General features: G+C 39.9%; 1 protein-coding gene across 5 annotated transcripts in view; it reads left to right on the forward strand.

Annotated features, from left to right (window-relative positions):
* PTPN5 (protein tyrosine phosphatase non-receptor type 5) overlaps positions 1 to 12,878 on the forward strand; it is a 73,493-nt gene that overhangs the window by 39,157 nt on the left and 21,458 nt on the right. For all 5 annotated transcript variants that reach the window (XM_033062145.2, XM_033062144.2, XM_033062143.2 and 2 more), the window contains exons 3-7: positions 2,601 to 2,782; positions 3,708 to 3,827; positions 5,638 to 5,721; positions 9,339 to 9,577; positions 12,236 to 12,425. In XM_033062145.2, the coding sequence (XP_032918036.1) occupies positions 2,601 to 2,782; positions 3,708 to 3,827; positions 5,638 to 5,721; positions 9,339 to 9,577; positions 12,236 to 12,425 (815 nt within the window). The remainder of the gene's footprint in view (positions 1 to 2,600; positions 2,783 to 3,707; positions 3,828 to 5,637; positions 5,722 to 9,338; positions 9,578 to 12,235; positions 12,426 to 12,878) is intronic.

Genomic DNA, 12,878 nt, shown 5'->3' on the forward strand with positions numbered 1-12,878 from the left:
AAACTTGAATCTCCATCTTTGTGATGCAGGAAATGAGGAAGCTATCACATGGATGCTACATTTCACTGTCAGTCAAATCACTAGCAGAGGAGAGGCTCAGTTCATTCCTGCAGTCAGCCTTGCCAGCTCTCTCAAGACCTTCACATTCACCTTGACACAAGAAAGCGTCACTGGTGTTTCACTGGTGTTTCACTCATTATCTCATCTGCAAGAGTCCATTAGGGCAAACAATACAGGAATATAGGATTGTAGGATGACATGTGAGTGCTAATTGAAGTATTGTTTAAATACGGCATAGTTAAATCAATACAGAACCCAATGTGGGCATTATTATATTTGCTAGAATCTAATCTTTTGGGATTTGTAGGAGAAAGTTTTCGAGTGGACTTTAATTAATACTAGACCTTCTCCTTGTATACTGAAGACAGGTATCTGTTTGTTTATGTAAGTGGGTTCAGCCAATTCTCCATTATTCTAGTTCTTACACCTTTTACCTTCTGTTGTGCTAGTGAAAACACCTCTTGGTAACAGTGTCAATTCAGCAGAGCTAGAATCCTGGGCTCCCAGGTCCACAGGCTGGGTCTCTACCTTATGCAGTGAAAATATTTGAAAGTAAGAGAAGAGTGGTCTATTGTCCTTCATATAGAGCAGTTGTAAGAAGGAGAATGTGACCCCTACAGTTGTACAGGTGTTACTAGACAACACTGAATTCCAGGAGTTAGACTTCTGGGCTGTGGAGAGGCACAGATCCCTATGGTTACAGACACAGAGCAGTACTCTAACTTTGACATCTTTGTTCCAGAAGGTGAAGTTAAGAGGCCTTCACCTTGTTGTATAGTCAGGGGTTTGTTTCCAACCAGAAATGACCTTGTAAAATCTCAGAGTGTTACAAGTACGAAACAAAGAAATGCTGTTTACCTGCTACATAAGGCAGCACCTTTACTCAGTTTAAAAAAAATGTTGTAAAATATGAAATATTATGACTTATAAAAAACAACTGAAAGCTGAGCGTGAAATCTGCATTCCTGGGTTCCTTGCATTCCTTGGTCTGGTTGTCTTCCCAAAGTTGTTTTAGTTTTGCACGGTGTATATTTTATCTTGAGATTTGGGGAGGAGCATGCAAGACATGAAATCATCAGAACTTGGAAAAAAAGTAAATATGTTCGTTAATCATTTTTAGTGACAGAAGTGCATTATTTAATGCACATAAAGAAAAAGTGGAACTTAAACTATGTTTAGGGGAAATGGAAGGTTACAGACTTCAGGAGCAAACAGTAATCAGCTATAAGAAATAGATATTTTTGAAGCTTTAGATCTCAGCCACAGGTGCACATCTCTCTGCAAGGATGACAAAAATAGTTTCTGACATGAAGATTCTGTCCCTGCTAAATTTCAAATTCCTGTTCCAAACACAGAACATAAACATCCCACAAAAATAGCAGGAAGAAACTGGCAATCATTAACAAGTATTTTCCTCTCAATTCTTGTTCAAATCTAGTGAGACATGAAGCAGTTTAGAAGCCTGAAACTTTTGAACTTTCAGGACTGAGAGGTAGACTTCCTGTGATATCTAGCATTAAAATGAATTCTTACTATGGGCAGACCTTCAGCTGATAAAAAGATATATTTCATTTGTCTGGTTGGAGCTGTGGCTCGTTAATGGGTGCTTATCTAACTCAGAGTTACTATTGTGAGACATTCAGAGAAATGTTTGGTGAGAGGAACATTATATGGAAACCTGACCTCAACAAACCATGTAAGGACCAATGATGTGGCCTTTCCCTGGGACACAGGAGGCTGGTTTAGGCTGAAGTCTACAGTGTTGTACACAGGGCAGCCTTGGGGCATTCCTCACCTACAAAGATGTAAGTCAGTAATACTCACACCCAATGGTTCTGATCTTTAACTCCTATCTATATCTCCTATTTATATCTACACTGACTCTATTCCAAATACTGTTACTGAGAGAATAGCCTCACTAGTGGTTAATTCCACTGAACAGAGCAGCATTGCAACATTATTAAATAGCTCTTGAGTATGAATTCATCCAAGAAGTAGGTTATTGGAATAAAGTCTATTTTATTAGTGCCTTAGGATACCCGGCCAAAACCCAGGGTCCCCAAGCACTGTTCAGACACATAACATGAGACAATCTCTACATGAGAAGTTTATAATCGGATTAGACAAAGCAGACAAATAAAAGAAATTGAGAAAGTGAGACAGGAAAGGGCAAAATGGTTCTCTGCCATCATGTAGCTGGGAAGTGTGTAGCTAGGCAATAGCACAGGTAGCTTCTTTGAAAAAATAAAAATGAAAAAGTGCAGCAATGTAAATGAGAATTTGTTAACAACAAAGCTTAGAATCTGCACCTCCGGAAAGAAAGGGAAAATAATTTATCCGCCCACACTCACTTTTTTCTGATGAAAGCAGGTGAATAAAGCTGCACTAATAGAGTGTGACGCTCACAATCCTGAGCTGCACTTGCTGAGGCGGAACTGAGAGGTAACCATCGTCTCCAGGAAAACAATAGCCCTGCAGCCCCCGCGGTGCTTGCAGGGTCACGTCCCATTCATCCCTGCACATGTCGTTTTCACGTGTAGGTTGTTCCCGTCCAGCTGTTATGGAGTCAGCGGATGAGACTGAAGGACGGCAAGGAGAGCTGAACAGGAAGGAGCAGTCCCTTAAAGCTTCCCAGAAAACAGCAGTGCTCGGTTGGCCTCCGCGGTGGAATGGATTAATGCCTGGAGACAGCATGTATCTGTTTGTCCTCTCACAGATACTGGTAAGGCAGTGTGCCGTAGCTTTGGAATGTTGGGACCCTTCCTTTAGGCTGCGCTGGCTCAGGAGGTTTCCTCGTTCACTGTAAATGTAGCAGTGGCAATAGGTGCAGTCCTCGCTTCTGCAGCCACCTCTCACAGCTTTGCCTTGAGAACAGCCCCTGCCTTTTGGTGTCCCAGTCTCCCATCCCGTTTCCTGCCACTCTGCAAATGCCTCCTTTTCCAAATGACAAAAATCCCACCAAATCCATTTCCTGTAGTTGCTATGTATGGGGGTAAAGACCCACGTTGTTAACAAGTGGAGCTGGAGGTGTATTCTTTAAAGCTGAGGTGTGCCCTTCATAGGTGGGGGTGAGGTTGTACCTCTCCATGAGTGTGTTAAATATAAAGTCATTGTTTTTGTAGTTTGTTAACTGTGGCATGTACAATACCCTTTGGTGGTTCAAATGAAAAGCTCCTGTGTGTGTATTTTTGTGTGTATGTATTTATAGTGATGCCTATTTGGAACATGGGTATTTGTGAGATCTTTGAGAGAGGTATTAGAGTCTTTTAATAGTACTCTAAGTTCATAGAATTACTCATTTTGATCTACAAGTAGTAATCCTGAAAGTTCAGAAACCAGAGGAACCTGTTGCTCTTTAAGTGTTGCTCCACTTGCTGTTTCTGGGCAGCCCTTTTGCTAGTGAGGGTCAGAGGGCGCCTATGTAACTCAGTGATGCACATCTAGTTAAGAGTGGCTGAGCTTGGAGTCTTCAGTCTTTTTGTTCTTGTTAAGCTACAGCCCAGAAAATACCTGACTTCTTAAAGCAAAAGCGTTAATCAACGTGAAATCAATGCAAACTAAATTAGTTAATTATGCAGTCTTGAAATTAAAATGAATGCGTGTATAATGAGAGATGCTAATTACATCTTTTCTGATTGATTGCGCAGCTTCTCTGCGTGATGCTGTGGTACAGCACTTACGGGACCATCCCAGCAGCTCAGAATGCCTTCGACCTGCTCTCTTACTTGCTTACCCCATTCAAACAGGTTTTTTCAGATCAAGGGGAGGTAAGTCCCTCTGCTCCTCTCTGGTTGTGTAGTTGATGTCAGTAGCCTTGGGTGGTGCATCTAATATCTCTTCTGATAAGTATAATATGTGTGTCTTTCACATGTATGCCCTGAAATAATAGAAGAGTTTTCTGAAAGCAGAAGAATATTTTGAGATATTGAGCTGAATTCTTGGCTATGATGTTAGGTCAGCACAGCGGATTTTTCGTTATGTGTAAATTATTGCAAATGAAACAAAGCAATAAGAAGTCATGTCATTAAGATTTAACCCACAGTAAAGGGAGAGCTGAAACTTAACTTAATTTCTTAGGATGAATAGAAGCTTAAATCCTGGAAGAATGGATCAACCCATATAAAAGGAGAAAACCACACCATAGTCTCAAAAGTATTTTTTGTTGAGTTTTAGAACATATCTGTGTGCAGGAAATGTATTTCAAGTGTACTAGGTACACAGGTTCAATTATATCTACAGAGCTACCCCCAGTAAAATTGCTTAGCTTCTCACCATGACACGATGACATGTATACCAGAATGATTCATCTGATAAATTACTGGTAATTATACCCAGTGCAGATTTTTCTAGTGTGGACAGAGCCTTAATTAAGTGGTGAACAGCTACTTTCAAAAATCTGATGAAATATATTTGTTACCAGAATGCTTAGATCCACTCTACATTATCTTTGAGGCAAAGGCTTTTGCAGAGCTAATAGAAAATCTGATTTAGTGCCTCTTGTGATTGAAGTACAGTGGAGACTGTTTTCTGTTTTCTCAGTGCTTATGAGCTGTATGTCACCTGCTTTTTTGGGGTGTTTTGAAAGAAGCACTTTTTCTTTGCCCTTTTGCAGTTGGCTTTATTATGCACAGAGCTCTTCAGGCTGTTACCTGTGTCTTATTTGCAGTGGCTCAATCATTAACAAATTGTTATTCCCACCAGAAAATCACTGATTTGTGTAATTTTGACTTGCAATAATTGTCCTTCATGGAGGAAACTGATTCCTAGAATGCATCCCAAGAACACCCCAAGTGCGACTTTGTGCAGATGTTCATGCATATGTTTGAGGACTGTTTATTCTAACACTATTTATTGTGCAAATTTACACTTGAAAACAGTATAGGCAAAGGAATCTTCTGATGTTAAAATAAGCAAATGGGAGCTCTTGACTCCAAATTTCTCATTAGCTGTTTTAGTAGGAGAAAAACAGAGTAAAATTCCTTGCTCACTGAAGCCCACTAGAACTGATTTTTGTACCTACTAGAGAACAGACTGATCTATAGACTAGTATAAAATGACTAAGACATCAGAATTAATTCCACTGCCAGTGGTGTGAATTAACCTGATAGTGGTTCACTGAATGTGTAGGGGAAAAAATAAAACCTCCCCTGTGGCTGGATTCTATTTAAGAATCCCCAAACCCAGGAACAGTGCTAAACTTTGTTTAAAGCCCTTTGCCACAGTATAAAATTGCACTGATTGTAGCAATAAAGCATTGGTCCAAAATAGAATTGTGGGTTCAGATTTCAGCTTTGGCGAAGTGTGAGGGTGGGAAGCAAAACTCCTGTTTGCCTTCACAGTGAAATCGGGGGTTTACACCTTCTGAGGTGTTAGGGCTTAGGGGTGCTTTCAGTTTCAGTCTTCTCCAAAGCCTGGCTTTTTTTTTTTTTGTTGATGATGGCAGCTTTTCCACAGGTGAATATGATATCAGTAAATCTTCATGGGAAATAATGCACACTTGGCCAAGAGCTTGCATGCAGACACTGCACTGTGTCCCTAAATGCTTTGTGAATCATTGTCTATTCTGTTGTTCCACAGAGCCTGACTACATTTGGGAGTGTTGTGGTATCTTACATACTGCTGTCTTTGGCTTCTCTAGGACTGCTATTTGTAGGATCTCTGGTAAGTTGTGATACAGCACAAACTATATTCATGCCCTTTTTCAGTAAGTTTTTATAAGATGTCTAATTTATCCAAAGTTGTTGGTATTATGCCCAAGTTGATTGTAAAGCATCATTTTTGGTGCTGTTTCTGTGTAATTATCTACTTACTTTATGTAGAGGAATTAATCTTGCCCAATTTCTTGATGAATTGGGGATTGCACTGAGGTAGAAAGGTATATAAAAATGTTATTTATTTTTTCCATCCACAGATGGGCAGACTATTAACACTGAAGTAGAAGGGATGTGGTCTGTTAACAGGACTGTGATCTTTTGATTTCAATGGCAGAAGGAGCTGTTCCAGAGTGCCACTGTTCTTCTGAATGTGAAGTCCTGTTAGATGTAGACCACAGCTCCAGCTGCAGAACAAGCTTAAGTGACATGGCTACAATTAATCTAGTTAGCTTTCAGCTGTTGGGGAGCAGCAGTGTGTTGTGTTTCTCCATGGATTTTGTAACTGGCACAAAAGTTGTGTGGTAGATGGAGAGCTATGGAGAACTCTGTCTTGTCAGGGAGCTCTGACTGAATGTGTCTTTTCAAACCCCTCTTCCCACTGTAAGAGAACAGTGTATGCAGCTACTGAACATGCAGGCAGAGCATCACCTCCTGTCCTTCCAGAGGTGCATGCCAGGTAGCTCAGGAAGTTGAAACTGTGCTCTGCACATTCTGTTTGAGTGATGCACAGCATAATGAAATGCATCCCAGAATCATGGGACTGTAGGTGGGCAGAGATTGCTAATCTAACATCCTGCTTGGAGGAGGGCTGTTGCCAACACTTGGTAAAGCCAACCATGAATTTTTCCACACAGGTTTTGAAAACCTTCAGGGAAGGAAGGTTTATCATCTCTCTGTGTCCCTGTGCCACAACCACATGGCACTTTTGGGGAAGAGACATTTCCTAGTGTCTCATCTGAATTTCACAAATGTGAATGTCTGGGCTGAATTTCTGCAGGCTTGTGGCCATTGTCCCTTGTGGTATCAGCTGCCATTAACAAAAAGTGTCTGGCTGCATCTCTGGAGCTGCCCTTCTAGCAGTTGCAGGCCACTGTTGGATCACTGAAACCTCCTCTTTGCCAGGCTGAACAAGCTCAGTTCCCTCCTCTTTTTCCTGTACTCTAGACCCTTGACCTCCTTTGAAACCCTCTGCTGAGACAACTCCAGTTTTTCCATATCTGTCTTAAACTGGGGGAACTAAATTTGTAGACAGTATTCAAGATGCAGCTCCATCAGTGCCAAGGAGAGGGGGGAATACTTCCTTTGATTTGCTGGCCACACTCCCTGCTGGAAAGTAATGTCATATGCCATGGTTAAATTCACTCAGAGGCAGCACAGTGGCAAAATCTTTGGTTTAATTTGTCAGGAAAATGGACTTTATAAAAACCATTTGCAAGGCAAAGTAATTATAGTTAATGCCTCTGTTATTGTGGTCATTGATGTAGGCAAGGAAGCTAGTGAGGTTTATGCAATTTTCTGAGTTTTTGATGCTGCTGTACCTTATCCAGATTAATTTCGTCATCAAAAATAAACTTTTGGCAATTCTGTAATTGCAAATATTATGGAAAAAGGGCACCTAAGAATTGTCGAGAACTGTATGATTTCCAGATAAATTTGCAGCAAAACATTCTAGGCTGAAAATCTGAATAGCGGGGCTGTAATTTTTTTTGCATATTCAGCTATTTCTCGATGGATGAAAACATTTAGTGCAGACCAGTTCTTAGCACAGAAGGTCAAGTTAAGTGAAAGCTCTCTGTGGCCAAAAATTCTGCTCTCTCTTTGGGCAGCTTTGCATGTGAACTCCTTGCAAGTGAACATGAATACCACTATAGATTAAAGAAGACTTGGCCCATCTTTGTGCTGGTTAAACTTTTTCTCTACACAAAGATTTTTCTAACAGTTTCCATGTTGGCAAGTTTGTACTGGTCTGTGCTAAGATTTTTCTAGCTAGAATAGAGACACAAATGTCACTCTGTGTCACCCTGCTCTTTGGATAAAGTTGCTGGGCAGCCAGGTGTAAGTGTCCTGTGAGTTCTGGACAATGTTCCATCTTGCCCAGTATGTTCTCTCTAGCATGGACATTAGGAAGGAGAGATTGTTTAGAGAGAGCACATGAGCCTTGTCCCTTCCTGCCTACCTGTCACCTTCCTCTCAGGTGTCTGAGGTCATGCTGCTTTACGGTTTGCAAATTTAAAAACACCTGTTTTTGTCAGTATTTGTGGAATAAGGTACAACAGTCATTGGCAGAGCATTGAAAATGCTGATTGAACCAGGCAGGGTTTCTGCAAGGGTTTCAGCCTGGTGAACAACAGATTATTGCATGAAGACAGTTTTCTTTATTTTCCCTTTTATCTCAGCTGAGTGATCTCTCTCTCTTCCCTCTCTACTCAAAATTGATTTTAAGCCAAGTGCTGCCTAGAAGAGACCTTGGAGGGATCTTTTCCTTGGAGGAATGCCTTTATGACCAAGCCTTTCTTTCCCAATGTCCTGCATGACATCCTAATATGCTTTAGGAACCTAGGAAGAGAAATTTGACTTTTTTTTCAGTGGCACTTTTTAAAATTCAACTGGTCATTTTAAAAGACATGTAAGAAAAGGACAGAAGAGGCTTTTATTGTGGAAAATAAGACCTGTTCTTAGTCTCAAAAGGATGCCTGACAATGCAGTATGGTTTATATGAGGTTTGCCTGAGTGATACTACTCCTAGTTCTGTGCTAGATGGATGAAGTTGGCCTAGGGCTACAGATCCTGGAATTCAGAGGTGGGCTTGAAATTTTTAATGAAATCTGTGTGGAGGATTTGAAGTCTACTGATCTGATTTCCAAATCATCTAGACTATCACAGCATCTGTGCATCCTGATATGATGCAGAAATTTTTCAGGTTAATGCAATTTCAAACCTTTCATTAATTTGTAATATAAACTTTCATATTGCACTTTGTCTTAGAACTTCAGAGGATACATTTTTTAATGTTTATACCATATTCAAATCAGATAATTAGATTATAACACAGTCTTTGCTCCTGGCCAAAAACTGATATGGGCATTCTGAGCCCCAGGATCAGGTACATCAAAATTGACCTCTCTTCAAAGAATGATGGGTTTATGCATCAATTTGGAGTACAGTGCCTGGTTATTAAACATGTTCAGCTCAATTATATTAACTTAAGACAGCTGTATGTAAATTTCAAATGGAAAGCCATTAAATCAGGAGAGGTATGATTTGTAGAATACATAGTGGATTTTGTTTTGTAAACAAGCCTGGGAAGGATAAGAAACTGAACAAAAGGACAGTGGTATCACGTTGGCTTGCATGTGATGGTCACAAGCACATTCCACTTCCACTGTATCCCTGAGTTAAGCCTCCCTAGCTCTGTGGAAACCTCTGTAGCTGAAAGCAGGTTTGAATGGGTAGATGTGAATCCTTGTAACACAAACCACAAAGCCACTCCTGCATGGAACATTCCTGTTGTCTTCAGTACTCTCCAATTCTAATACAGACAACTGGGATGTTGCCCTAAAGACCCATGCCCTAGTCTAGGGTTGGCTACAAGCAGAAACTTTTTTAAATGTTTGTTTCCTCCAGTTCTGGCAACTCCTCAGAGCCCGAGCAGACCCCCCTTTTCCACTGCAAGAGGACAGACGCCAGTCTGTGAGCCGGCAACCTTCCTTCACGTACTCAGAGTGGACAGAGGATAAAAATGAGGATGATTTCCTAGATTTGGATCCTGTACCAGAGACTCCAGTCTTTGACTGCGTAATGGACATTAAAGCGGAGACAGACCCAACTACTCTGACGGTTAAATCCGTGGGCTTGCAAGAAAGGTAGGGGAGATGTGACTAATAGGGAAAAGTCTGCTCCCAGATTTTGTGGGTTTAGGAGTTCTGTGCCTAGTAGGAAACTTTTTTGCCTTAGTGAATGTCACTTTCAAATGTGGGTGTGAAGTCAAGCACCTGCTTTATTTCCTGTCTGTTTTCAGTCCAGTCATAAATGCATGCATGTTAGCTAAACAGCACACAGTTTCTGGACAGCTGTCAACAAGTGCTGTTCTAAAGCATCATTTCTTTCCATTGAATATGTCTATTTGTGTTTGATCAGTCTCTCACCATTCATCAAGACAGCAACTGCATTGCATGAAATTCTCTATAGAGCAGTGAAAGCTTTACTTCTCAAAGAGGTGGGTCTTGTTGACTTTTTTTTTTTTGTTTGTTTTTCCCTGTCACTCATACTGGGACTAGTCTTTTCTCCAAAAGCAAACCACAGATAAAATGATAGTCTTTGGTATTCCTCATATAAATGAGTTCATCCAGAAGTAAATTAATTTGATTCAAGTGAACCCAGTAATGAAACTTAGGAGTGGGTTGGTGTTCACTGCTTGAACCATAAGGGCAGCTTGAAAAGAGGAGTTTCTCAGGTAAGTCAGGAGCGTCTCAGGTTCACAGCTGGGAAAGGTCAAGTTTCAAGATTAAAGGAAATATTTTTCAATTTTGCATCCTTTTAGTTGTCTTAGTGAAATAGAATAAAGGTCTTGATGATAGAATTCCTGTGAAGAGATTCTGCAAAAGTGACAATGTTATGAATAAAAATTAAGTTACTGAAAGACCCAGCACAGCAAAGTATCACCTTTTTTAATTTCTCAGTTTTCAAGCTTAATTGGAGTGCTAACCATAGTTAATTGTCATTTCTAATGCTTAAAACAAAGGACAGAATTGAGATTTTAAGAATGCAATGCTGATTTTCCAAAGCTCCTCAGGACACAGTAAAAAGCAGTGTTACAGAAGAGGCTTTCAATTTGCACTCTTGTCGGTTTAGAATGTTTTTTCTTGCTTTATAGTTTGTTAAAACATTGTCCTAAAGTCTTACACCTTTTATTATTTTATTCTACCTTTCTATGAGATCACAGTAATCTCTGGGGCTTGTCCCTGAAGCTGCTGCTTTGTTGGTTTTTCATTATAGACGAGATTTGGCTTGAAATATGTGAGTCATTTGTGCTCTTCACTATCCCTGATTTCATTCAATTTCTGTCACTTTAAAGCTATGACATTTCTCCTCAGGTGACTGCTAGCCTACATGAAAGATACTCACTGTATTAAGAGAATTGGGGAGTATCACTTGGGGAATAATCAATTGGTTAAAGTAATGAATTACAATGAAAAACCTGTCAAATAACTAGAAGTGGGAGAATGAAAGCAATTGCTTGAAGTTCTCAAGCTAGGTACAATGCGAATATTTAAGCTATAAACTTGTTTTCAACATACACATGTCCTTGAGAAGACTGACATCATTTCAGGTTTGAGCTGTGCAATGATAAACTTCATTTACGTTTCACATTGGTCATTTTTCCTTTGTTTGATGTTGTGTTAAATTGCCTACCTGTGCCCCTTTGGCAACCATTTTGTTTTTCTCTTACTTCCCTCTCGTTTTTTAACCACCTCTACAATTATAAAGGTGGTCAGCAGCTAAACTAACATACCACTGAATGTTGCTGAAGAAGAAATAGTCCCATTTCCTCATGCTGAAGAACTATTAATGTAGGTAGCTCCTTCTACCTTGAATGAACCAAAAGCAATCCTTGCCAAATGCATCTGTTTTGGGGGAGAAATGTGGTAGCTCTTGAATAGCACACAGGAGGGTAAGGGGAAACCCTCTGAAAGGTGTCACTAAAGATTCCATGTCTGACACTATTGGCATTTCCCCATGGCTGTGAATCATAGCAGGAGGCTGTCTGCAAATTCTTTTGGGCAAACTCCTGAGTCCAGGAAAGGGCTGTGATCCAAGTGATGACTTCTGTCCTCTCTGTGAGTTGGTCACGCCTGTGTGCATACATGGTTTTTAATAGCTCCTGCACACACCTTCTAACTACATTTTTCTAGTTGAGATTCATTAAAAATAGTTTTACTGTGTGGATGTATAGAACCTTTACCTAGTAATCATCATATTGTGTGGCTTTATTATTATGTTAAAGACATTTAAATATAGATTCACTGACAGCTTTTGAATCTTACTTTTGTCTATCATATGTGAGACTAACAGAAACTCAGAAGTGCTTTAAAACTTTATTTATGGTAGACATTTTGACTTTTTTAGTTTTTTGTGTGGCTAACACTGAAAATTCTACACTCAACAGTATCTCTGTTTATAATGTAACTGTTAAAGTGTTCGGACCTTCATTTAACCCTTCTTATGATGTACAGTTGTGGAAAGAACATTTTTCAGATAGAACAATTTTTCACTGCAGTGATTGGCTTTTCATGTCTTTAATAAAGTGGAAGTGGTAGCTTATCCCAAGATATTACTCTGGTGATGTTTCAGTGTACAAAATCATCTTCTCATTCACGCAAGAGACATCACCCATTTTCTTATAGGTAGTGACTAAAATGTCCCCATCAGAACCAGGTGGTTGGTTTCCTCAAGTTGCTCATCTGTAATTGATGGCAGTGATGGATCTGTTGTTAGAAAACTTTGACTGCTCTATTTTGCAGGAGAGGTTCAAATGTTTCACTCACACTGGATATGTGCACCCCAGGCTGCTCTGAGCAAGGTTTTGGCTATGTCATGTCCCCAAGGGAACAGTCAGCCCGAGAATATCTCCAGACAGCGTCAAACATCCTGACTGAAGAGGAGCTGCACAAGAAAGCACTGGATCCTTTCATACTCCAGGCAGAGTTCTTTGTGAGTGTCTAACCTCTCTCTTCTAGGGGCATCAATAAAAATGGGATGTTGTCTCTCCATAGAAGACCTTGGTATTATTTTCTGCTAGTCTAAAAGTAGTACATGCAAACTCTACTTCTGTCACTGAAGAATTTAATGCAATTTCCATGTTTATCATTCCTTTAAATTACAGTGTCTGAAAGCTTTTAGTAATGTTGTCACTTAAAAACTAGAGAATTGGTTCTGGCAATAGCAACAACAGTAGGAAAGCTTTGTTTCAGCAACTTTTTTTTTTTAATTTTTATTTTTTTGCTGATGTATATTACTTTTTCACTGGAGTTCAGAAGAAAAGCCACATTTATTATAACCATAACTTCTTGAAATATGTCTGGAGTTGCCCTAGGGATGAAATTAGTCCTAATCCACCCATTTTGCTGTTGCATGCCTAATATGGAGCTACTTTCCAAATCTGAA

Source organism: Catharus ustulatus, chromosome 6 (genome assembly GCF_009819885.2).
Source record: "Catharus ustulatus isolate bCatUst1 chromosome 6, bCatUst1.pri.v2, whole genome shotgun sequence".
In the NCBI taxonomy this organism is placed as follows: Eukaryota; Metazoa; Chordata; class Aves; order Passeriformes; family Turdidae; genus Catharus; species Catharus ustulatus.